This window comes from Drosophila mojavensis, unplaced genomic scaffold (assembly GCF_018153725.1).
Source record: "Drosophila mojavensis isolate 15081-1352.22 unplaced genomic scaffold, ASM1815372v1 contig_81, whole genome shotgun sequence".
Lineage (NCBI taxonomy): Eukaryota > Metazoa > Arthropoda > Insecta > Diptera > Drosophilidae > Drosophila > Drosophila mojavensis.
The window spans coordinates 5256400-5282223 of record NW_025318907.1 but is presented as its reverse complement, the minus strand read 5'-3'; the positions used below and the strand labels follow the sequence as shown (position 1 = coordinate 5282223).

The 25824-nt window shown below is 39.2% G+C and overlaps 1 protein-coding gene across 3 annotated transcripts; it reads right to left on the bottom strand.

Moving 5' to 3' along the window:
* Positions 1-1229: 1229 nt before the first annotated feature.
* LOC6580791 (putative fatty acyl-CoA reductase CG5065) lies at positions 1230-23129 on the bottom strand. 3 transcript variants are annotated; one of them, XM_032730743.2, is made up of 11 exons: positions 22576-23129; positions 7558-8730; positions 4927-5043; positions 4758-4862; positions 4554-4697; positions 4364-4498; positions 4181-4301; positions 3812-4111; positions 3614-3746; positions 3291-3548; positions 1230-3218 (listed from the first exon to the last, which is right to left on the bottom strand). In XM_032730743.2, the coding sequence occupies exons 2-11, from the start codon at positions 8149-8151 to the stop codon at positions 3071-3073; spliced, it is 2055 nt and encodes a 684-aa protein (XP_032586634.2). In that variant the 5' UTR covers positions 8152-8730; positions 22576-23129; the 3' UTR covers positions 1230-3070. The 3 variants fall into 3 exon arrangements, with proteins under 3 accessions (XP_032586634.2, XP_032586635.2, XP_032586633.2); XM_032730744.2 differs by lacking the exon at positions 22576-23129 and adding an exon at positions 15566-15819; XM_032730742.2 differs by lacking the exon at positions 22576-23129 and adding an exon at positions 9310-9394.
* Between the last annotated feature and the right edge of the window lie 2695 nt (positions 23130-25824).

Genomic DNA, 25824 nt, shown 5'->3' with positions numbered 1-25824 from the left:
GATAATTATATATATGGAAATTGTTAAATGCGGTGTAGGGGCGCTTGAAGGAGACAAATTGATGATTGAGAGTTGAACTAAAATAAACTAAAAGTAAAAAAGCGCTTAAGCATACAACAAAAGTCCATTTAGTATTTACTACATATTAGACAATTCGCAGGCAAAGCACACTCAAAACAAAAACAAAAATCAACACATTTAATAAAATGAAAGTTTTGCTGAACAAATTCTCTCAACTGTAGCTCTCACACGATATTTTTCAAATATAACTAAAAGGCTATTTATGATTTCCTTCAAGACACTATCAAAGTAAAAATTAAATCGAAGAACGAAACAAAAAGTATATACATATATTGTAAACCACCTTTTCTCAAATACTACTCTACATGTCTCAATATCAAGCCCCTGTGAACAAGTTTGTGTACAATTTAATTGAAAACACAAACCGAATTTCAACACATTTGTATGAATCGTGAATTTGTCCTTGATTTGTCTGAACGATGCGAACTAAAAAGTGTTTATCGCTCTTTTAATTCCATAATCACAACATCTGACAAACAAACCTTTAAAAAAAAAAAAAATAAAAATAAAAAAAATAAAAATTAATATATATATAAAATAAATATATATTATATTGCGAAATCGGTAAAGCCAACGTAAAGACAATTTTAAAGATGGATAGCGTGTAAGCGCATGAATTGTGAAATCTGCAGTGAAAAAAAAAAAATAAATAAATAATAAATGAGAATTCATGTGTACAAAAAAATGGAGTCTTTTTATTATCCCAAAATTCCCATTGAAAACAATTTTTATTTATTTTTTCAATTTCCTTAATGGTTTTTTATTTGTTTCGTTTTGTTGTTTTAAATAATTTTTTCTTTAGTTTTTTCTTCAGTTTTTATCGTCTTCGGCTCTAATGAAAAATTACTAAATTTAATTATTTGCATGCCAATAAGAACTAAAGTCATTAAATAGCGTTTTACAATTTGTTTATCATTTATTTTAGCTTTCTTTTTAATTGTTCATATATTTCTCTAGGCTCTAATCTAGATAACTGTATTAGAAAAAAACAGAAGGAATAAAGTCGAGATTTCTAAACGTTTCGATTTAACTGCAACTAGCAAAGGTATTAAGGCAAATAAACTAAACTTTTCGTTTTCTTTATCAATATTGGAAGTGTTTTTATTTTGTTTTCGTTTGTTTGTTCATTAATTAGTTTAAAAATCAAATTGAATAGAATCTAGAATGTAAAATAAATATATAATAATTGCACGAAATGTCTGTTGTCTTTTATATAGTTAGACCCCAACCTTACGAGTTATGTGAAAGCAAAATGAATTAGCTCGGACTACTTTCTGATAGATAGATGTGGGAATGCGGCACAGAACAGAACTAACAAAAGGAAGTCGGATGCAACCGAATGCAAAATACAATTTGCGTGATGAAAGAAAAACCCTTGATTAATCTTCTATCGATGTCGGAAATTGGAATTCAGTTTTCCAATTCACACAATGATGATGCGCCAGGCGAGCATTGCATAGAGCAAATATGCTCCACTCTTGCACTGCATGAACGGGTATCAAAAATTGATCAGAATCGGATGCACTTGTTTTTGTTTTCGCTACTAATTGGATGGAATGTTCTTACTATATGCTCTTTGTGTTCCTCCTCAGTTATGCAAGTTTAATTTGTTATATATATAAATTTAATAATGATGTTTCGCTAATTGTGTATACAATCTCATGTCAAAAACTTCGCTCTATACATATATACATACATATATATATATATATATATATATATATATATACCTAGAAATACATATACATATGCATATATATATATAAATAATTTGTATATATAATTTTGTATTTTAACTTCAGTTTTTTCTTTTGTTGATTACGCTTAATTTGTAGGCTGCAAATGCTAAGAAATTATGTTTGATGTTTATATAAATATATTTTCGTTTAATTATTTATTGGTTTTCTTTTTTGTATTTTGTTGTGTGTTTGCTTTTTTGTATCATTTTCGCCATATTTTTCGTAATATAGTACATATACATAAATTGAATTTTGTATATTTATAAACTGCATTTCTTGAGTTTTTTTTTTTTTTTTTTTTTTTTTTTTTGGTTTTGTTTTTGTCGTATATAATTCTGTTCTCGCTTGTGTTTTTATTTTTTGTCTTTTTTTTTGTTTTTTGTTTTGTCATATATATAAATTGAAAACTTAATTTTAATTGTAAAAATGTTAAAACTAGTAATATAATTTATAATTAATATTAGCATAGTTTACGTTACGTTATGTAATTTAAAGCAATAACAAGCCATTTCATATAATTTTTTGTTTTTCTCTCTAATTTTTTGTATTTGTTGTTGTTATTAAATTTGTTAAATAGTTTTCTTTTGTATTTGTGTTTTGTTGCAAAAGTATTCGGAATTTCTAATTACTGCAAAATTGCTTCATTATCTTTGACGTAGTTATGTTCACTATATAAATTTATTACGAATTTGTCGTATTTCCAAGTATTTGTTTCATTATCTCAAAATGTTTTAGTTTTCCTTCATTTCTCTGTTTGTGTTTTTCTTTTTCGCAAAGGTGGAATATTTTATTCTGTATATATTATATATACGCTTTATTTGATTCGTATTATAATAGTATTACTTTACTTAGTTGACTGCACAAAATTTACAAAAATTACGTCTTTAACTCGCCAACGAGAGAACCGACACCCATTGAGAGGCATTTCAATATATATATTATTATGTATATATATTTATATCTCAAAAATTGCACATCCGACCGGTGAACAGGTGCGGGCAGACACCTGGGTCACCGCATCTGCAGCATTTGTGTGTTTTCGTCTTTTCTTATTCACGGATGCCATACTTAATGAACCCGACTGTTGGGTTTGTTTACTCGTTTAACATATATAAAAATATGATTATAATTATTTGCTAAAAACCTCTAAAATGTACGCCATGTTGTAGGCATTTAGAAATTGCAAAGAAGAACATCACCAGACAAGATTTATGCTGTTGTTGTTGCTGCTGCCTCTGCCAGCCGGATTATTACAAAAATGGTATTAGACGCGCGATCTTGAGCACATTTTCCAGAAATGCGCTCCACAAGTCATTCAAGCGCTTCGAGCGAGACATAAGAAAACGCCAGGTGAGCAGCACGGCAACCACTTTTATCAGCTGATGCAGATAGTACAACCTAAAGCAGATAACAAGAAATCCAGTTAGATTAATTCCAACTCGAATGGGAGGTTTCGCCATGTGAACATACCTGACCATACGCTTTCTGCTGGCGGGCAGCGATTCGGGCCGCTGCTTGAATAAGAACTCCCTGAAGCCCAGGACATAGCGCTCCACGTATTTGTCCCAGTCGATGTTGCGCACATCGAACACAAAAATCTCACGGTCCTTGGGACTGAGCGTATGCAGCAGGCCATTCACATTGTCGTCCTTGAAGCGCCATTGGCGCGTGGCAAAATATTCTAAGCATTCGACAGCTTTGGCAATTTTGTTTTGTACGTTGACAACACTGAAACGATAACAATTGCATTAGCATTAAGTGAGTGTGTGAGTGTGGGAGTAGGCGGTGCTTACAATGGCTTCTTGCCCATGATGCGCGCCACTGCATCCAGTATGTGAGCTGGTAGAAAGTGTTTTAATATACAATTCAGCGTGTTCATTGGACGATTCATGCGCAGGTCACCAGTTGGATACCACAGACAGCCCTCTGCAAAAAGGAATCGAACATAGAGATCACTTGTGGGAGCGGGAGCGGGAGTGAGTGAGACCTACCCAAGGGATGCTTGCGCACGCTGGACATGGCATATCTAACAAACTCCGACCATATGATGGGATTACGCTGGCCGGTACAACAATTGTAGATGAGTAAATTATTGGATTTACGCGTCGCTGTGCGCCAGGCGGCCGCAATCATTAAATTAATCACAATATCGACAGGTACCATATCGGCCACATAGTTCTTTTCGCACATCATCGTGCGGAAGAGGCCCTTGGCCAGCGCCGAGACTAGACCCGTTGGCCCATTGAAGTTATCCACCCAGCCGGCGAACGGCTCATTCAGGCTGGCAGTCACTGCAAATGCGCAACACATTCACTCAGTACATATAAGAAAGCGAAAGAGGTCAGAGCCAAGATCTTTACCGATTGAGGGCCTCACAATGGCAACGGGCAGGTTTCCAGCCTCCTTAAGTAACATATGCTCCGCTAAGGCTTTTGTAAATGTATACGTATTGGGACGCTTGCCAATGAGGCGCGGTGTCAGCTGGAGGAAGAAGACCGCATTAGATCAATTCTATAGTTAAAGAGCTCTAGCTGTAGACATACCTGATCAAGTATATCCTCCGGAAGCCAGTTGATTAATGAGATGATATCATCGGGATTATAGGGTGGTGCATAGATGACCTCTGATACATCGGTTCTATCGCAATTGCAATAGGCAGTGGATACATGAATGAGTGCCTGAAAGAGCCGCCCATATAAGCAGTGAACTTTAGTTGATCTTCGAGGTACTCACGTCTAGGGACATCATGCGATGACAGAGCTCGACCAACCGCTTTGTGCCCAGCATATTGATTGTGACTGACAGCTTGAGCTTCTCGTCGAATTTCACTGTGGCAGCTGAGTGAAAGACAACGGAGACATTGCGACAAAGTAGGCTCTGCCAACCAAACGAATATAATTAGTATTAAGTTACATCATCATCATCATCGAAACCCACCTGATCGCTCTCTGAGATGCCCAGCTCCTCCGACGTTATATCGCCGGATATGGGTATGACTTTGCTTAATTCCTTCGGCTTCTCGCGGCGCAATGATTCGAATAGCTAATAATTGAAGGATAACTCTAGTTAGATCTGATAGTTGATTATGATAAACTATAGGTATTACCGGTGCATTGAGGAGTTCTGTGAGGCGCGCTGAGACCTCTTGGCCGCGCTTCGGTCGTATCAGCAGATATATATTTCTTATATCCGGACATGAACGTAAAAGTTTCTCCACGAGCACCTGAAAATGGAAAACAGATTTATTAAAATCAGAATGATAAATGGTGGCATTATCAACAGACTAATAAATTGACTAAAACGATGAATTAATGAACAAGCTCACTGACTTTTGCACTAAGCAACGCTATTTAAACGAATTGAATTTAATGAGAATGGTAATCATAAATTAAATGAATATAAATGTAAAGAAATAAATATAGAATTTCCTGGTAAAAGCGACTTGATATATTCTAGCATATATTTAGTTAAGCTAAAGCTATACATCAATCACACTGTGGGGGATTTGTTGAGGCACTTGCTGTTGATTAATCCACTTCGGCTGGGCAAGTGTGAGCAGGCGGACTCCTTCGCAAATAAGACATATTCATTAGGCCGTAAACTATAATTACGGCCTGTTGGGACAACAGCTGAGGTGGCCGCTAAGTGCGCAGTCAAGGTACGTTGAATGAATGGCTAAACACCGAGTCGAATGTTATCAATAGCCATTCACGAAGGCCATTGACTGGTGGATTGTTGGGGCGCACGGCAGACACGCCCCCAATAACAAAGTGAAAATTGTATTCAAAATAACAAAGTAAGACAACAGCGGCTATAATAATGACAACGGAACAGGAGCAGGAGCAGGAGCAGGAGTAGGAACTGGAGCAGGAGCGCTGCCTGGGGGCGTGCTCCATGCTGTGACGTACAGGTAGCAGGTTATGGCATTTAAATTACAGTGCCTGGCAACTAGATTACAAAATCGATGCGAAACAGCATTGAGCGCTCACAATACGAGCAACGCTTGCCACACTGTACAATTGAGTGGCAGTCTAAGCGGCACCGGCGCCAGCGATTACATGTCATAATGACGCAGGCAGGAGGCATGCAACACACAAGCACACACACACACACACATACATGAACATACAGTGGGCACGCACACATATGCAAAACAATGCCTGAAAATTGGCACAACAGCTACAGGATATGTTAGGAGTCAAAGCCTGTGAGTGTGAGTGTTTGTCTGTATGTGTGTGTGTGTGTGTGTGAGGAACAATTAGAGCTTATGTGACATGTGTGCGAGTGAATGTGCATGCCAGTGCGATGAGTCAACACCAGACTTTCCGGCTCAGATGCGACACTCGACATCTTGAAGCAGCCCACTCGCACTGGCTCTCGCACTCGCATTCAGTTAGTTGTTTGCCTGAGATGTTGATTTGCATGTAACTAAGTATTTCGAGAGTGCAATAGAATAACCTCAATTCGTTGCCAGGCGTGGCCAGAGTTCAACACTCCGCATGATGCAAACAGCGCACAACAATTGCATGCGGCGCACGTGGCGTATGCGTGATGAATGGTGCGTGCAGCCCGCTTAAGTATGCAATAAAAACTGCTGGAAGCCTAGCTACACAGTCGCAGTTGCGTGGGCCACAGGCGACGCTGTGACGCTTGTTAATATTTAATGAGTAGTTGCAAAAAATGTAGTAGAATATCAGCCAAAACACGAACATCATCGATTTTTCGATTATCTTCAGTTGATTCTACCAAAGTAAATAATGTGCCATCGCCAAGTCAGACAAGTTTTAATGGGTCAGTCGGGATTTCAAGGATAAAAAGATCTATATTTCGATGGGCTGGCTAAAATCAGAAAATCTATTTAAATCTGTGACTATTTGAGGAATGGAAAGTCTCAACAGAACAATCACGACTTAAATAATCAGTCAAGAAGATTCATGTGTATTTTTGATGAGACTAACTATTATTCGATAGTCAATTACTGATTATTCGATTGTTTGCTGAAAGTTTTTGTAATTGCAAAATCAGATACGTCCCATCGAATACTCAATAGTTATCAATCAGGAACGCTTTATGGAGAATTACTATTGCATGGGCTAAGCGACAAATGTCTCGATTGCAAAGCTAGATATACATATTCGATTGATTAACTTGAACATGGAACGCCCTAACACTACAATAAAGATTTTGATAATCTATTAGTGATTAATAGATTATTGATAAACGATTACTTGATCATGGGTTGCCTATTATTCAAGAACAATCGTTATACCAATAATATAATGAATAATAGATTATGCGATTGCATAGCCTAAATCAAACCCTCGGTTCCTTATTTTATGAACGAAAATCCTTGACAAATTAATTAATATTCAAATAATCAATTAGTTAAAATAATGGATTGATAACGTTTTATAATGGATTACCAACTATTCTGATTCTGAGTTAAAGATTCTTCGACTATTCGATATTTAGCTGAGCTAAATCTTAATGTTAATCTGTCCACCTAATCCCATACTTGGATCAACCACGATTTAAATAATAAATTGACGAACATTCCTCGGTAAATTAACGATCTTTTTATAATGGATTAAATATCGGTTTATTACCAATTAGCTTGGCATCGATAAGCGAGTCGATGCAAGAGTACTCGACTATTCGATATCTAACTGAGCTAATTCAATGTGTTTCTCTCCTTATCCCACAATCTTATCAATTCTATATTCGAAATGTAACTCACCTTGCCCATAAAGCCAGTGCCGCCCGTTATGAAAACGCTCCGTCCAGCATAGAACTGTCCGATGGGCACGTAGCTGGTATCATCGACTCGGTAGCGCTCGTATGGTGACTGCAGGCCCCCATTGCTGGGCAGCGCTGTGGCGGGCGCAGCGCCAAGCAGGGTCGCATTGAGGCCAGCTGCGGCGCCCGTACCCGCACTCGCACCACCACCACCAGCACCACCGCCAGTGCCCGCACCACTTCCGCTGCCGGAGCTGGCATAGCTGACAGCTGCGTGCGCCGCAGCAGTGAGTCCATTGCTGCGCTGATGCGAGTGAGTGCCATTCAGCAATGAGAATGTAGCATCGCTGTTGTTGTTGTTGGTGTTGTTGCTGTTGCTGCTGCTGTTGCTGCTGTTGCTGCTGATGCCGCTGCTGCTGCTGCTGTTGCTGCTGGTGCTGGTGTTATTACTGCTGCTGCTGCAGTTGCTGCTGTTGCTGCTGCTGCTGCTGTTGTGCAGTTGCTGTGCGGGCTGTGGCGACTGTTTGAGGCTGTTGATGTTGTTGCTGCTGATGCAGTTTTCCGTTTCTGTTTTGATGGCGACGGCGTGTGACATGTTGCCGTTACGTGTTGCAGTTGTTCTAGTTGTTGGTGTTGTTCTTTTCTTTTATATTTCAGTATTTATTTATATATATATATATATTTATCTATATATATATATATGTTTTACCCTTAAAGTATTCCTCGCACTGAGCTTAGTTAGGAAGCAGTTGAATCATTTGCAATGTGCGCTTCTTCTTCTTCTTCTTCTTCTTTAGCTAAAATTATGTTTTATTGTTCACGTTACGCTTCGGGTTTTCTTTTGTTTTCTTTCTTGTTACTTTTCTTTTTCGTTCTGGAAGTTGTTGGGGAAGTTGATTTTTGTTTTCTTTTATTTAGTTGGAACACAACGCTGCTAATTGTGCTTTAGCTTTAATTATTGTATTGGTTAACATACAATTAAGTTTCACAGAATTTTGCTGAAATTGTTGCTGCTATCGCCGTGAAACAGTTTTCCATTTTCGCAAATATTTATATGTATAAATATGTATATTAACGACTCTTAGCTGGAAAACTAGAAAAGTTGTCAAAGTCAGAGTCTAGAGTCCTTTGCTCTCTAGTTGTCTGCGCGTGGAAGAGACGACAAAAAATTGTGCTGCAATGAAAGGGAGAGAGAGGGAGAGAGAGGATTAAAGAGGAGGATTAAATTAATTAAATTATACATTGACACAATCTGAGTGAAATAGGGGTAATACAGTAAGTACAGAAACTGTTTGCATTTATATTTAGCCATAGCTGGAAATAGAAACTGAGTTCGGCATTCAATCGAGAGCCCACATCACAGACAGCTCGCCTGTGTCTGTGCCTGTCCATCTATCAAAATGTCACAAGAGGCGAGAGAGCCTATGCCTAAATATAGCCGTCTCTGACAGATCATGTGGCATGTGCGTGTGGAAGCCCCAAATGGATGCCCCACAACAGCGAAGCCGAGCAGACATCAATTTTGGCCAAATGACGTAGATGGTCGTGCGATTTGTATCCTTGGACGGCAGCCAGCAACAAACGAATCTGATGACGTCGGCAAGACACGAACTACACTCAGCTGAGACATACATATATACATCACATATAATGTATATATAAACAGTTGATATCCTTTTTAGCACTGGCTGCACCGAGTATGCCAAGCGGCTTAAAGAGCTTAAGCCGCTTAGGCGCCAATTGGGGAACTAACCAAACGGAAAAGCGGCTAAGACCACACGCTGCTGTCGATATCGATGACAGACTACGAATGCGCACTGCGTTGCCTGTGAGCGGGCATTCTATATCGGCGGCATCGCATCGGGCTCGACTTAAGCACTCATTCAGCTTAACTGCTGCGCAAATGCGCTACACACGGTACTCAGGTAACCCACGGTAATTACACACAGACGTGAGACACAGACGTGAGTCACGGACGGGCCAAAGCTCAGCGCTGGACAATGCTAGCAAGCTGAGCTTGCCGAAGCTCACCAATACTGATGCAGCTGCAGACCTGAAAGCTCTAATTACACATTAATATGTATTTAGAATTACATGGAAAACGCATAGGCCAGGCGGAAAGAGCTAACAGTGAGAGCTATAAATCAAGCACACGTCATTCTCCTTAAAAAGTTTTAGTTGTAAAATATTGAATGAATCTGTCAACAAAATGACGACAAGAAATGCAAATCTTGCTAAGTGATTGTTGTTTTGTTAAGCTCAAACAAAAATTACCATTTCGCTAGAACTGCGGGTGTGTGTGTGTGTGTGTGTGTGTGTGTGTGCATGTGAGAGTCTGGACTAGGCAATTCCGTAACCCTTCTGGCCAGGAAACACACCCAGCTTTGAAATCAGCGGCGGCATCTACCTATGTCGATCAAAGTTCAAGTTGTCTCACACATGTAAACAGCATCTCGCGACTTCCGCCCCCTCCCCTGCCCTTTCCCCACACTGAACACTTTGCACCTCGTAGCCAAACGGGGAAATTATTGCCGTTGTTAATGTTTTAGCTAATTACCAGCAGGTAACAACAATGAAATTCAAATTAAACGCTGCTCAAATATTGAACATGGTGGACAGGAACTGTTGATGCGACACGTTGCGTCGCATGGTTTTTCTGCCTGTCTATCTGTCTGTCTGTCAGTCTGTCTTTGTATATATGGAACATCTCTTTGAAATGCGGACATATTTGACTGAAATGCGTCTCAAATTCAAGTCCAAAGCGGAGGGCCAGCCCATGGCTTTCACTTTTAAATGTCTAAATTCCGCAATATGTTGTTGTATTTTATTTTGATTTTTTTTCCAACGTATTTAAATTTGGTAATTTTTTTTTTTTTTGGTTAGCCAAACTTTCGTTTTCATTAGAGGCAAAAAAAAAAAAATCTATTTCCAGAGAGTCAAAAGAGTCAGAGCGAAAGAGCGAGAGAGACAGCGTGAGAGAGAGGGAGAGAGACTTGAATTTTTTCAGTTGTTGACTTTTAGTTTTTTTTCTTCTTCTTCTTCTTCTGCTCTTTGGTCATTTGTATTTTATATTTCTTTCACTGACGCAGCGTTTATTTTTTTATTATTGTTGTCGTCGTTGTTGTTGTTGTTGTTGTCGAGTTAAGAAATGTGTTAAATTGGCACAGCTCTTTCATGATATTATCGAATCATATCCGCTGTTTCGAGGGCCCATCGACCACCACTACAGAGACAGCTCGCTGGCTGCCGCATAATTAAAGTTTAAACACCACTGACCGATGCCGAGTGGCTCTCATCACGTAACTGTAAATTTATCAATGGACCTTCCCAGGGAATCCAGTTTTACCAATTTCGGTCAGCCCCAAAGCACAACACACACAACTTCTTCTTCCGCCTCAAATTCTAAAGTGAAATTTCTTGAAAATCAACTTTTTCATCGCATGATTTGCCGCTCGCCCTCTCGCTCTCACACTCGCTCGCTCTCTTTCGCTCTGTGGCTCCTCTCTTTTTGGAGTGACTTTAAAATTCGCGCGCTTAAGCACTGACGCAGCCGACATGAGCCGCCGCACCACTGCACCGCCACAAAATCGAGCCACGCCTCTGCGCGTGTTAACCAAACATGAAGACCAATCTGTAGCTGCAGTATTTCATATGACTGTGTATGTGTATATGTGTAGGTATGTGTGTGTGCGCGCGTTAAACGGTAAACATTCAACCTGCCTTGACAAGGTAGTTACACTGTTATGCCTGTGTATTGTATGACCCATTTCCTATAATCGTGCCGCATATCATCATCGTCAGCGTCATCGACATCGAAAACGGCGACAACAACAACAACAACTGGCCCTGGTCTTTCATAAAACCCAAGCAGGTCTTTGTCTGTCCATTACTTGGCTACATTTTAGGCCAATACCCTTGGCAAAAACCGGACAATAGCCGTTTGATCAACAGCTCTGTAACCCGCGTGTTAGGCCCTGAGATACTCTTTCCCCGTTAATTAGTGATCCACTTAAATATATTAACATATAAGTTGAAAGTCAGCCAATTAAATGCAAGAGATCTATCTATAATTGAAGCAAACATTTTTTATTTATGTATTATTTTTTTTTTTGTGCATATTTTGTTTACATATAACTAGAAGCATTCGCTGATATCGAAAAGTTGTTTAGAAATTTACACAAATTAAAATAATTAAATGTAATTTAACTTGTGTCAAGGAACAAGAGATTGTCAGAGATAGGATATACATATGTATATTTATGATTATTGACTTCTGAATAATGCATTTAAATGATTTGCATGCCAAAAACTAGTTTTTTGCCACTTGAAAATGCAGTCAATGCAGTCAATGCATTCGTTTAGACTTGTTAAGCAGTAGCTTAACTTAATTAATAGCGGTTGGCTAAACAGGCCCTAAAACTAGCAAATAAATTTTGAGGTAAAAGTCCAAGTCAAAACTTATTCGATTCACTGAAGTTAACAGTTTAAACTGAATTTGCAATTTTGTAATGAAAAAAAGTTAGTGTATATGCAAAGTTAGTGTATTTCAGGGCTTTTCATTTTCTTTTTTAATTATAGATATTTCTTATGGCAACAAAAAAGATGTATAATAATTTTAAGATTTAAAATTTAAAAAAAAAACCAATTAAATTAAAAAGGAAAAAAGTTCATTAAACTAATTAAAGCTTCTTATTTCCATTTTCTCTAGTCTGTTATAGAGTTAGTAATATTCAAAGAAAACCCCATTAGTACTAGAGACTTTAAAAAAAATTATTTAAATGAATAAAGTTGAAGGTAAAGTATTTCAAGAGATAAAATAAAAAGAAAAAAATATTCAAAAAATTTTATTTTACTATAAATATAAAAATTTAGATTGAATAAAACTTTTCTTTCTATTTTATCGAGTTTCTTTTCCATACACTAAACAGAGCATAAAATATTCGTTGACTGAACTCGAAATTCTTAACGATTGCATTTGAAGCCATTTCTGGTTCTTTCTTTCTAAGAGACCTTGTTGCTTTCGGATTGTATGTCTTAGGTGGGGGTTTCTAATTATTGCATATTATTATAGGTGAAATGCGGAAGTATTTGGCGTGACATATATATCGTATGGACTTTGGTTACGGACTATTTGGTCAGTTCTACGGGCCAAAAGGTGTCAACAGCTGCGACGCTGTTTGCCTTAGCAATTTGGAAGATTGTTTCAATCGGATGACGACGCCGACAACGACAACGACAACGATGATGATGACAACTACAAACGAAAGTTCAAATAGACATATAGACATATTTTCACTTTTCGACAATGGGGCACATTATGTAAATGTAAGTCCCGGGCGGATGCTGGCCACAATATGGCATCATAATGGGTCTGTGCCCTCTATTCTATTGAACCTTTCAAAGTCTGACGAGTGTCTCTCGTTGTTGTTGTTGTTGTTGTTGTCTGTTGTATGAGTGTGTTTGTTTGTTGCTGTTTTGTTTATGCTAGTGTATGTCTGTGCGAGTGTGTGTGTGTGCGTGTGTCGTGTGCCCCCACCCGTTCTCGGGCTGCTTTTACAGTTATCGTAAGTTATCTATGCTTTGTGTGTAATTGAATAAATCTGTGACAGACTCTGCGCTCCGACCTGAGCTGAGCCGAGCTGAGCTGAGCTGAGCTAATCTGTGGCCACAATCCTCTGCATCTGCCTGTGCCCATAATTTGCGCTTTTGATTAACAAACAAAGCGCTTCGCAGTTTACAGCATAAAAGCTAAATTTAACTGTGTATAATGGGGCCCCCGGCTGAGTGAAAACGTTGTCGCTGTCCACTGGCAGAGGCACAGGCCCCCTAGCACCGCCCCCACCCATGCCCGCCTCTCTGCAGCTTCTGATGCGCCCCCGCCAGGCAAATGTTCAGTCGAGCCCAATTGAAAGTCAGCTGACGGCCTCTCTCCGAGTTAGATATTAAGTAATTTTACAATTAGAATTTATATTTATATTTATTTTTAGCCCCAAAACATGAGCTAAGACTATCTCTAATGAATGGGCCAGCCTCCAAAGCCAAGAACAATGTCTACAGCAACAATTAAAACGAACTCGACAAATTAATCAAAATAATAAAATCTGATGTACATTCACATACATACATATACATGCACGATATATCTATGTACACATATATTTCGCCCACATTGCAAGTCATTTATGAAATCGCGTTGCAATTGTCCAAAATTGAGATTTATGAATTGCAGCACTGCACGTGAGATTGAGTAAAACGAGGGCTACGAGCAGCTAAAAGCTAAGGAATTATAATGCCAGACGATTTAAGATGAGAATTAATGGAAGAAATAGTAAGTGAATTCTCTGAACTTGCATAGAAAGTGCAAGGAATTAATCTCACTTGATAATGTAAATTGAGAATGGATAATAGATAACAAAAATGTAAGTGAAATTACTAAGACTTCATAATGTTTATAAGCAACAGGAGAAATCTAGAACAGACAGGAAGATCAGAAAGAGTTGTTTTAGCATTGGATTTTCAGACAAGAGTAACGAAGGGAGGTATATGAAGAGTGTAATCGGCACGAAATACTCTATGAAACAAATAAGATTTATTACAATATTAATTTAAGTAAGGCTCTTTAAAATCCATAGCAAAAGACCTTGACTATGGACGTATAGACAGAGATCTATAATATTATTATTATATTATTATTACACTCTATGACTAAATAGATTTTTCCTTCTAGATTTTTTCCCAAGTTTTGCTATTGTCGAGCCGTAAGATAAATAGAAAAAATAGTATAGGCTGTTTGCCTAACGACTTTTCATGTGGCGATCGTAATGGAACGCCAAAAGGCTTTATAACCGTAGATCCCAAAGATAAGACATATGACTGCCTGAGCAGAGGAATTAAACTACGTCACAAGTCATAAACTGGGCCATCAAATATGCCAATTGGGGTCGTGCAAATGCACACAGCGAACACTTTTAAAGGCCTGGCAGCCCATTTAGGAATTCTGACGGAGTGCAAAGACTTAGAATTCGATTCGAATCGAATCGATTCGATATTCAGACATGCGAAAGTGCTTTGGTGAGCGAATGAAATTTCGCTGAGGCTGATCCAAAAATCGCAGCACGTAATCAATAGAAATATTTAATGAAATTGAGTGGCATATATATGTATGTTGCACATACACACATATACATACGTATATATATGTATGTATAACAGTACTTCTTCGTCTGGGATTTGGAAAAGCCCGCGGAATTTCGACTGCATTCGCGCATGCGCCATAGTCGCATTTAAGTAGGTCAATGCGTGTGGTCAGACAGTGGCCGATATTATTATGAATTTATACACACATCTGTATGTGTAAATAAATATATATAAACGTGCATATGCATATGGGTATATTCAAATTATTGTGGCCGTAATGGCATTTACAAAGAGCTACGCACAAAGCGCAGACGTCGGCGAAACAAGGGTAAATAGCGCCGAAAAAAAGAAAACAAAGAGGAAAAAAAACCGTTTTCGCAACACCTGAAAACGGAATTGCAATGTGTTCGAGCTGTAGCTGAAAGAGCTGTATCTGTATTTGTATCTGTATCTGTAACGCTGCTGTGTATCTCAAAGTCTGTGTATCTGTTACGGTCTGTAGCTGACCGTGATCCATGTTTATTTATTATGCTGCGTCCCCAGATTCGTAGCAACTATGCGACTGTGTGCGAGTGTGAGTGTGTGAGTGTGAGTGTGTGAGTGTGAGTGTGTGTGTGTGTGCGAGTGTGTGCAAATTTTATTTGTAAATATGCAATGATTAATATTACAAATATCAAAAAACAACAAAAATGAGCAAAAGAGATGAGGTTTCGAAAATGCTGTTGTTGTAGCAACTTTCTCGGTATCGTCTTTAGTTTTAGACTAAATATTACGTCAACGTTGCATAAGCTAAACACCTATCCCGCCCCCCTCTCCGCAAATATATGCCACCGTTTGCATATTTTTAGCCACGCAGGCGGCCTTACACTTACTTGTTAAAAAGAAAAAGAGCTACAAGTTAACTAAAAGTTAACAAACTGAAGCGAGCACAAGTCGAAACTTAGTTTTTGATGGTTGCTCTTGCTGCTGTTGCTTGTTGGTGTTGCTGCTGGTGTTGGTGTTGGCTCCAATTTTCGATTCAGATCTGGGTCAATGACATTTGCGAACACTTTCGTTTTGGGCTAATTGTGGCAAAGTGTTTCTGATTCGAACTCGATTTTGGCAACGGAGCGGGTCAATCATGGAATTAATTTGATTTTCCTTTTATAGGTTATCGATTTTGTTGTTGTTGTTATTTTTATTTTTATTTTATTTTATTTTATTTTTTTTTTTTTTTTTCTTTTTTAAAAGCAGTGACACACAAAAAACTGGCAACTGAAATTCTGCTCAAGAAATTTCTCCAAATATTTTCACTTTTGCGCGGAGTCGCTGACGGAGACGCTGACTGAGGCGGGGACAGCGCATGCGTGTGTTTGTCTTCGAAACGCTGCGCGCATGCGCAAAGAAATCGTACGGCCGTGAGAGAACTGAGAGAGTGAAACAGTATGACAGAGAGAGAGACAGAGTGAGAGAGAGAATGCACGAGAGCTACGCACACACACACACGCACACACACCGAGTAAGAGAGACAGGGGGAGAGAGATAGACAGAGAGAGAGAGAGAGAGCGGCGCGTTCTATATGCTTATCGCTTATCGTTTATCGCTGCCAACTCGATTATATTCGATGTCCCGTTGTGTCGGATCGATCTCGCAAGACGCGTGCGCTACGTACGCCGGCTGGAACTGAACTAAACTTGGATGCCAAAGAAGTGAAAGACTTTATGCAGCGTCAGCCAACGTCGACAGCGACAGCGACTGTGGCAGAGGCAGCAACTGAGCAGAGGCAGTGCCAGCGGCAGCGACAAGAAAGGCAGCAACAAAGCGCACAAAAGAAAGCCCGGACAGGGGGCGGGCGGGGCGTGCAGCGGTGCTCAGCTGGCTCGTGAAGAGCGACACGTAAACGACGACGACGGCGCGGACGACGATAACGACGTCGACGTCAGCGCTGGTGGCATGCAACAAGCTTTAATTGAAAAAGCCGCAAAGAACTGTGAAAAACGAGTCGTGGAAATGTTGATGCCAGCAAATGTGTATGTGCATGTGTGTGTGTGTGGAAAAACCTGCCTGCGCATGCAAAGAAATTCAATCTGAGAGACAGACCCAGTCCAAGTCCAAGTCCAAGACCAACGCCAAGACCAAGAGCAAGACCAAGTTCCCAATAGCACTGACATTGACCAAAGAGGTCAAAGTACACATACAAACACACTCACACACACAGACACGTAAGCTCAGTAAGCAAAGGGCGCTGTGCGTAACGGTGTCGGCCCACAAAATGTGTTTGCTGTCTAATTAAAAGTCGTGGCACACGTGGGAGAAGTGGAATTCGGGGTGGAGCAGAGAATCCCCAGTGCTGCCCGTCCAGCCGCATAGCAGTTCAATGAACTAATGTTTGCATCGGACGCGGCGCCTCGCCAGTGCCCACCTGATCGATAAGTGCAGCGACTCGCGCCCGATGCAGATGTTGCAGAAGATGAGCAAGCTGATATAGAAAGCGATAGAAAAAACGATAACAGTGTGTTAACAGTCAGGTAAGAGATGGCACGTCTTCGATAATATTAGTGATGCCACCTGGACAATGTGGCCTAGAAATAAATTTGCTTCGATTTCAAGATTGCGGAAATATGTAAGAGAGTTCTTTGAGACTTGATGAGATTGGCTGTGGTACTTAGATGCAGTCATGGAGCCGATTCGATACGGGTGAATGTTAATGTTGAGTTAATGTTATAGTAGTATAAATAGTATAAAGTAGTTTGGATGATATGAAAAAGTATGAATAATCTGAAAAATAGTAGCAGTATATAGTATAAATAGTAAGAATAGTTTAATATTATGGAATAATAATTATATAGTCTGAAAAGTATGAATAATAGTAGTATAGAACAGTATTTTATTTAAGATAGTAGGAATAATATAGTATAGATGGTATGAAAAGTATAAAATAGGATGATTAGTATACAAAAGTCTGACTAGTGGGCATAGTATGAAATAGTTTGAATAGTATGAATTGTATTAAACAGTAAGTAACGATAGTATAGTGGTAAACATCAATGTATGTATAGATAGTATGAATATATAAAATATTATGATACGATAATAAATTCTTACTGAAATTATAAATTTAAAAAGTTTTGGTAAAAGTGGCAGCAGATGTGATTTGAATCTTTAATAGAAGTAAGGGGCTTAATTATCGCAATGCCTGCATGATAATTACGCCTTATTAACTATGTTCATGACATGACAATGTAATTTAATACAAAGAGCAGTGATGATGGAACTGAACTGCAAACTTAGAAATGAGTAATATGTAATAACAACTATATTTGCAATAATAATTGTCGTCAAGGAGCCTGCAATTTGTGTGAAAAATTAATTGTGGCTAAATTGTAATATTAACAAGTCAAAGGGCTCTATTCAAGTCGGCTCGACTACGAGATTCCCTCGACCCTATGAAAAACTGATATTCGAAATATGCTTCACTTCACTTCTGTTTGCACAAGAAACAACACATACACACACACACACATACAGAGGCACGCGCTCTGCCAACTGCGCAGTTAACGCAGACTTCAATCCGGGCTGAGAATAACTTTTATGAGGATGGACTTTTCTACACACTTCTAGAAAGGTATTATTAAAAAATCGCAAATCTGTAGTATATGAAAAACATTTTTGGCTCATTTGGGTGCAAGGGGCGAGGTATCTAAAATCTGATAATTCCCAAATTTATGTATTAATTTCACAGTAAATTTCAGACACCTACCTCTTGAAGTCTACAAGCTACACTTGATCAAAGTAGGTAATTTATCGAATTAATTTGGAACTGATATCCCAAATATAAGATAAATAAAAATTGGACAAAAAAGACATAAATATAATTCGAAATAATAATTCGATAATGAGTCTTGAAGGTTCCCTGCCACGCGCGAATATTAATTGGCCGAACTTTTTGTTTTCTTAACAATTTCTGTTCACTTAACTTTCCGCTTCACATATTCAATTAATAATTTAAAAAAAAAATAATAATAATAATGGCTATATTTCAATTCACCTTCACATGAGGATTTATTCAAGTTTGGAGTCGGTGTCAAATATATTAAATTCAAATAATTATTATCCTTAATAAGATATATTTCATGTAAGTAACTCATTTAGCTTCTGGGGTCACACACACACACATTATACCCTAATTTCGGGTTTGCAATTACTCCAGGGTATATATAAAACCAAGCATCGATAAGATAAGACATATATTTAAAAATTCCATAAATAATAATTAATATTAGGGCTATAGCAAAAACTTAACATACTAAGATGTTAATATGCTAATAAGAATGAGACAACTAATTCATAGACTATTTGCTAATTGATTAGATGGAAAGCAATTAACGTAGAGCTGCAAACATCTATAATACATATTATAGTCATATACAAAAATTAAATTATATATACATATATATACTTTGACTATATATGACTAAAATTTATGGTAGTGTTTCATTAAAAAGAGAACCTTAAGGCTAAGTAGTGTTTATTTATATATTTTTATAATCTGGCAATTTACTTAAGAGTCTCAGTATGTATGCATATCGTACATATTACAGCTAGTATTTACTGAGGTCTCTGCCCACTCGCAGTCCATTTGTAAAGGCTGTGTACACTTATTGTAATTCGGTCATCGCTGACCTCATAAAAAGGTAAATAATCTTAAATATTAAGGCAATAATAATCGACAACTGCACTCTGGCACATTTACGTATTTAGCAGAAGCTGTCAGTTTTTGTTTTGCTGCCCTCGAAAGCAATTGACGGCCTACAATTGCATAGCTTATTTGTCAACAGCACTCGGGCGGATGCACTGAGGATTCTTGAACGTTGAGCTCTCCATTGATTTGTCAAACAATAACAAATACTGCGAACAACAAAAACAAAAAAAAAGAAACTGAAAGCCCAGTGCAAGGCACACCTCAAAAACATGAATTACACGCAACTCGAGACGCAGTTAAACACTCATTGAAGGACACTGAAATTGGGCTGACGAGCCGTACCGGTTATGGGCTGGTCCGTGGGCTGGGCCGGACTGACGGCTTGACGGCCTGACGGTCTGACGGCTAGGCGGACACGTGCTAAAACCGGACTGCGAATCTTTTTGCGTTAATATTTGACTTGATAATTGAATGAGCACACAGGTTATGGCTAAAAATGAAAAACAACAACAACAACACCAAAATAAAACGGATATTGCCGGCAAGCGTTAAGTTTGCCTAGCCAATTGGCTGACCCACGCTGCGTCTGGGTGTGTTGCCAAGAACGAGCAGCGCAGAGCAGACTGACAGCTGATTTCGCTCAGTGTGCGAAATCTTGCGCAGTTGCCAGGCGGCCAACAAGCGTTGCCTACTTTTAGGCATAAATTCCAATCAAACCGGAAGTAGGCCGAGCCACTAAATTGTTGTCTCTCTGTACCCACACTCCAGCTGTCACCAGCTCTTCTTACTCTCTATATATGTGTGTGTACGAGTGTGTGTGCTGTCAATTGAATGTGTATTGTCAGTCGCATATAAAATGCGGCACTTGCTCCCACATGCTGTGACCCTTTTAACCCAGAATCACCCAAGCGTCAAGCGTTGCCGCACAAGCCATATTTCAACGGCCACACACGCACACTCACACACACGCACACCTACTCAGTTATATGGATGGAGTGTGGTCAAGTCGTTTAAATCATTATGCTGACGCCTCGCAGCTCAAATAACATCAGCGGAAATTTCAATTTTAGCTCGAACATCAGTTTCAGTTAGTTGCTGGGGCGGAAATTACAATTTTGTTTTTTTCTTCTTCTTTTTTGTGTGTGTCATATATATACACTCGAGCTACTATGTGTGTGTGTGTTGGTGTATGTGATACCCGCCTTGTTGCTTGTTCTTTTTTTTTAATTACACAAAGTTACGGCATTAAATGGCGCCCTGTTGACAGACAACGAGCGCTGTGTCCTCGTCCTCGACTGGCGAAATGGCAAACACTCAAACCACACACACACTTATAGATATATGTATACAGCCATAGACTGGGACACAGGCAGGTGGACAACAAAACGAGAAAAATGACATAATGCACTTGAAATGTTATCGCCTCTGCCGCTGCCTCTGCCTCTGCCTCTGCCTGTGACACTGCTGCTGCTGCTGCTGATGAAACCGATTGCAATTTAATGTCAAATCAGTTAAACAATAGCAACAACAGTGACAACAACAACTAACAACAACTAACAAATAACAACACCAACACTAAGCAACACACACAAATCAATAAGAGCAATCGCAACTCTCATTGCGTTCACATTTTTTGTTAGCATACTTTTTGGGCTGTCATGCGGTCGCTGGGTCGCAGAGTCGCTGCGTGGAGCTGGGGGCTGGTTAGTGGGGTGCTTGGGGTGGCCAGAAGACGCTACTCTACACACACGTACTCACACACATCTTTATGCAATAGGCTATGAGTCGCTGTCGCTGGCGCTGCTGCCGCCGCCGCTGCTGTTGGTGCTGTTGGTGCTGTCAGGGCTTGCCAAGCATTTTTCACGCATTTTCGCACGCATTTTCACACGTAACAGTTCTTAAATAACTGCCAAATATTTTTGTATGTTTTTGCCACTTTTTCTTTAGCTTTAATTTCGCAATAAATTCCTAATTATGGCACTGCAGCACTTGTATATTATTCTATATATATTTTAGTAGTAGTTGTTTCATTATTTTCTTTTTTTTTTGTGCACCACGTCGGCCGCCTTGAAAATCAATTGGGAAAATGCCTGTTTTTTTGCTTTTGTATTGCTCCTTTGCTTTGTAAGATTTTTCACGCGCCTGCTCTCACCAACACAGACACACGCCAACACACACACACACAAACACTGACACCCCCACGAAGAGTCGCTCTCGCGCAGCTGTGCCCATTTACTACTAAGTTTCTACTGCCTTTTGCACTGCTCCCAATTCGCCTTTCGCCTTTCGCTGCCGGCTTTTGTGCGCGTCGCAAGGGTGGCTACCCAAAAAAAAAAAAAAAAAAAAGAAACATAACATTGTCAGTGTTATATAATATATTGACTCATGTGATATCTATTGATTGAATCGCTATCGCCTGCACATATCTAATCGCAGCAGATAAACTAATTGGAGCATTAAGTGGTATTATTTTGTGTTCGAATATATCAAAGCCACAGAGTTTCATTTAGCGCGCTGCTTTCAAATAAGTAGTCACATAATTTGATTTAGTCTGGTTTTATATTTGTGTCACATACTTTTTGTCGTTGGGCTCAAAATGCGACGCACGGCAACACTGTTGGCACTGCTGGCCAAAGAAGCTGCTGCTGCTGCTGCTGCTGCTGCTGCTTTTGTTGCTCTTCTTATTCATAATTTACGCTCATTCTCTTTGACACACACTCTCTCTCATTCCGCTCTCACTCAGTGAGAGCCTTTCTCTCCCTGGCTGCTGTTTGCGGAAGCAAGCAACGGAACTGACAGATTTTGCGCTAAATTTTTTACGACCGCCGCCGTTTCCAATAGCGATGAGATAATAAACCCAGCGACATACATTCCGATTGCCTCAGTAAGAAAACTCGTGCGCTACCCCCCAAAACTCATTCACGTTCGCTCTTTTTGTGAGAGTGTGTGTGTGTGTGTGTGTGTATGCATGTGTGTGGGGCGTGCTGCAAAGGTGTCGTCTCGAGGCTCTAAAAATAAATGCCTGCTGTAAGCTTTAGCTGGCAACATATTTGACAACAAACGGGGAATTTCTTCATAATTAAACACTAAAAATACCATATACGATTTTAGATAATGAAAACTGAGAGGTTGGGGATAGTGGGCAGTAAGCTAGGGGCTAGGGGCTAGTGGCTAGGGGCTAAGGGGGGGCGTTGTACATACCGGCACAAAAGTGAGGTTGGAATCGTCACTGCTGGATGCTGCCTGCTGCCTGGCGCTGAACTGAACTGAGCTGAGCTGAACTGAATGGAATCGACTGATTGTTGTTGTTGTTGTTGTTGTCGTTGTTGTCGTTGTTGTTGCTGTTGCAATTGGTGTTGGTGGTGTTGGAGGAGCATTCACTTGTTTCTTACAGCCTATATATATTTTGTTGCTCAAATACAAGAGCAAGAGACAGATAGCGAGAGAGATAGAGGGAGAGGCACACACACACACTCACACAGAGAGATTACACACGCGACACGCGTTTGAGAATTTGAGAAAAATAACAGCGCCCTGCCCAGTTATGTGGGGGGATCGTGGGAATGTTGTAGATGGCGCGTGTTTCTTGTTGTTGTTGGTTTAGCTCGTTGCTACAGTTTAAGATTTTTTTTTGGCAATTAATTGTTTTTTTGTATTTTTTCTATCTTTTCTGTGGCACTTGAGCAGCACAGCTCGAAATGCGACTAGAGCGACTGGCGACAGGCAACTGGGCGACTGGGCAACTGCTGCTGGGCCGCAAAACCGGGCCGCCAGCAGCGAAAAATTTCACCAAGCAAATTTACGGGGGCTGGCGGCTGCGCGCACACACACAGACAGAGACACAGACAGAGACAGACACACGAACGCACACTCGTACACCAACACCAACGCACACGTGCGCTCACTTAGTAAGGGCAACTCCCACCCTCCTTTTGCGCCCTGGTGGTGAGTTTGTTTTACAACAACAAGCCCAATACACCCTTCAACACACTCTCTTGCTGTTGTTGTTATTGTTGTTGCTTCTGCTTCTTCTCTTGATTCTACTTTACTTTTTTTGGCCCGTTGGCTCGTGGTTTGCGCAGTGTCCGTCGCTTCCGATTCGCGCTCCCTTCGCCTGATTATTCCACCACCTTCGGTGGGGGCTTTCCTATTGAATGAAATAAACTTTCGAGCTGTTGTTATCGTTGTTGTTGTTGTTGTTGTTGCTGCTGCTTTTTGCTGCTGTTGATGTTGCTGTTGTTCTAGTTGCCGTTGTTGCTGTCAGCGCATGCGTTTTTCAGCGACCCGACAAAAGAGAATACAAAACTTCTACGCGACGAGAGCAAAATAAATTTTGTTTTGCGCACGACTTTTTGTTCGATATATCTCAACGTTACAGAAACTTTTGGCGCATGCTGAGTTTCAAATTTGTCAACGTTGCCAGGGCTGCCATCTGCCGGCCAAAGCCCTGCGACTGGCGTTGCCATATCCGCCCGTTAAATAGACAAATTCAAATTCGAAACTCGAATCGAAAAATCTCATATTCAAATTCAATTATTGTGTGTGCATTAAGATATCTTGAATCTGTCATCAATTTCAATTAATCTGCTCCGAAGTCGACAGAGAGGCCTTCGACTACTCGAATGCTATTTGGACAATCCCGAAGGTCGCATTCCATGCAATGATAAGTGCATTGTCATCGCCCCAACTTTTCAAGCCTCACCACGATTATGGTCCACCACGCATAATAATCAATTTCCATTTAGTTAAAACAAAAGCAAACAGCATAATCATGATTTCCCCAAGGCGCATTTCGAATACTCTATAAAATTAGGTTGGTTTGTGAATGTATGAAAATTATAAAATACTAAAATTAAAAAATTATTATGAATTATACATATATATTTGTTTTTTTATAGAATATTTTTTATAGAAGAATAACTGGAATTTTGGGAAATTTAATTTAATTTAAAACAAACAATAATTTAGAGCACTAAAATCTGTGATCTTAAAATATTATGAGATTTAATATATAAATTATTTAATAACCAAGCTTTACTAGAAAATCAATCAATTTAATCAAATATATAATTTATTTAAAATATATTTACAAAATTTTGAATTTAAATACAAATATTAAAAAAAAAAAAAATTAATATTTTTGTATTACACACCAATTTTCATGTAACTTATGATTAATAATATTTTATGATTATACATTTTAAAAACACATTAATTCACTTAAATAATCATCGGTAAATTGATAATTAGCTCTTTGAACTTGCAGCTAAGCGACTTTAAATTAGTTAAGCAAATAACAAAAACTAAACTCATTATTCATGCACCTTGTGTGACTTCGTCTGCCATAATGACACGAGCCCTCTGCTCTGAGTACATATGAGCATGTGTGTGCATAGGCACGTGTGTGTGTGTGTGTGCAGCAGTTCCAAGTGCAAGAGCTCCACTTGGAGACGTGACGCGGCAAAAGTTGGTCTCAGTCACAAGTTAGCAAAAGCTGTTAACCAACATCAGGCGAGACACCAGAGGGGGCGAGAGGAGAAGGGAAAATGCCGGGTGACTAGGTGGAAATTCGATTGAACCATGATTAAGTCTCTACCGTTGGACGTTGAATTGAAATGCATTTTCGAAATGGCCACTCAAATCTATTTACAATATAAATGTAAATTATATGGCTAATAGGTGATTTGTTATGGCCCATTTAAACAGCTATCTGTCAGAGAAGAGAGAGAGAGAGAGAGAGAAAGAGAGAGAGTGGAAGAGAAGGGCAGGAAGTAGGTGAGACTGATAGAGAAATTAACTGTCTTTAAATTGGTTTCGTATCAGCTTAATATATCTGTGGAAAGCTGGTCACACTTGCACCTTCCTTTGCGATTCTCAAATTCTGAGGAAGGCCCGATTGGAAAGACCTACCAATTAGAAATCAGATAAAAGCAGGATGTGGATGAGTGTGAATGGGATCTCATACAAATGAGAAAGCAACGAAGACAGTTTCAGGTTTGAGCGTCTCTCTACGATTCTCAATGAGCTCAGAAATGTAAGTCACATCCGAAGTGGAAGTGGAAGAAAATAAATATACTTTGTGTACTTATAAATACTTTGTATACGATTCTAAATGTGTAAACTACAATAAAATTCCACTTAAGTTGCAATCATAACAAATTATGCTAATTAGAAACGAGTTGTAATAATAATTGCCATATATGTATGGTAAGAATTCGACACGTGTAGAGCAACAGCGTTAACAACAAAGCTGAAAACGAACTCTACGAAACAGTCATCAGTTCCAACATTCGGATTAGAGGGGCTAATCAAGTATAAGTGAAGGCGATAGAAATTATTATTTAATTTCGAGCAGCAATGGAAAGTTTTTATCTCTGAACAGATCAGAGGTCTTTATGGGATTGAATCTTAGATGACAAACAATTGCGGGAATTCAATTTTATGTTTAAC

Excerpts from the sequence above, each read along its gene's own strand:
- LOC6580791 (XM_032730743.2), bottom strand. The coding sequence starts at position 8,151 with ATGTCACACGCCGTCGCCATCAAAACAGAAACGGAAAACTGCATCAGC. Across the intron at positions 4,302-4,363 it reads CGGAGGATATACTTGATCAG|CTGACACCGCGCCTCATTGG; the intron begins GTATGTCTACAG and ends TTCTTCCTCCAG. Across the intron at positions 3,549-3,613 it reads ATCATGGGCAAGAAGCCATT|TGTTGTCAACGTACAAAACA; the intron begins GTAAGCACCGCC and ends TTATCGTTTCAG.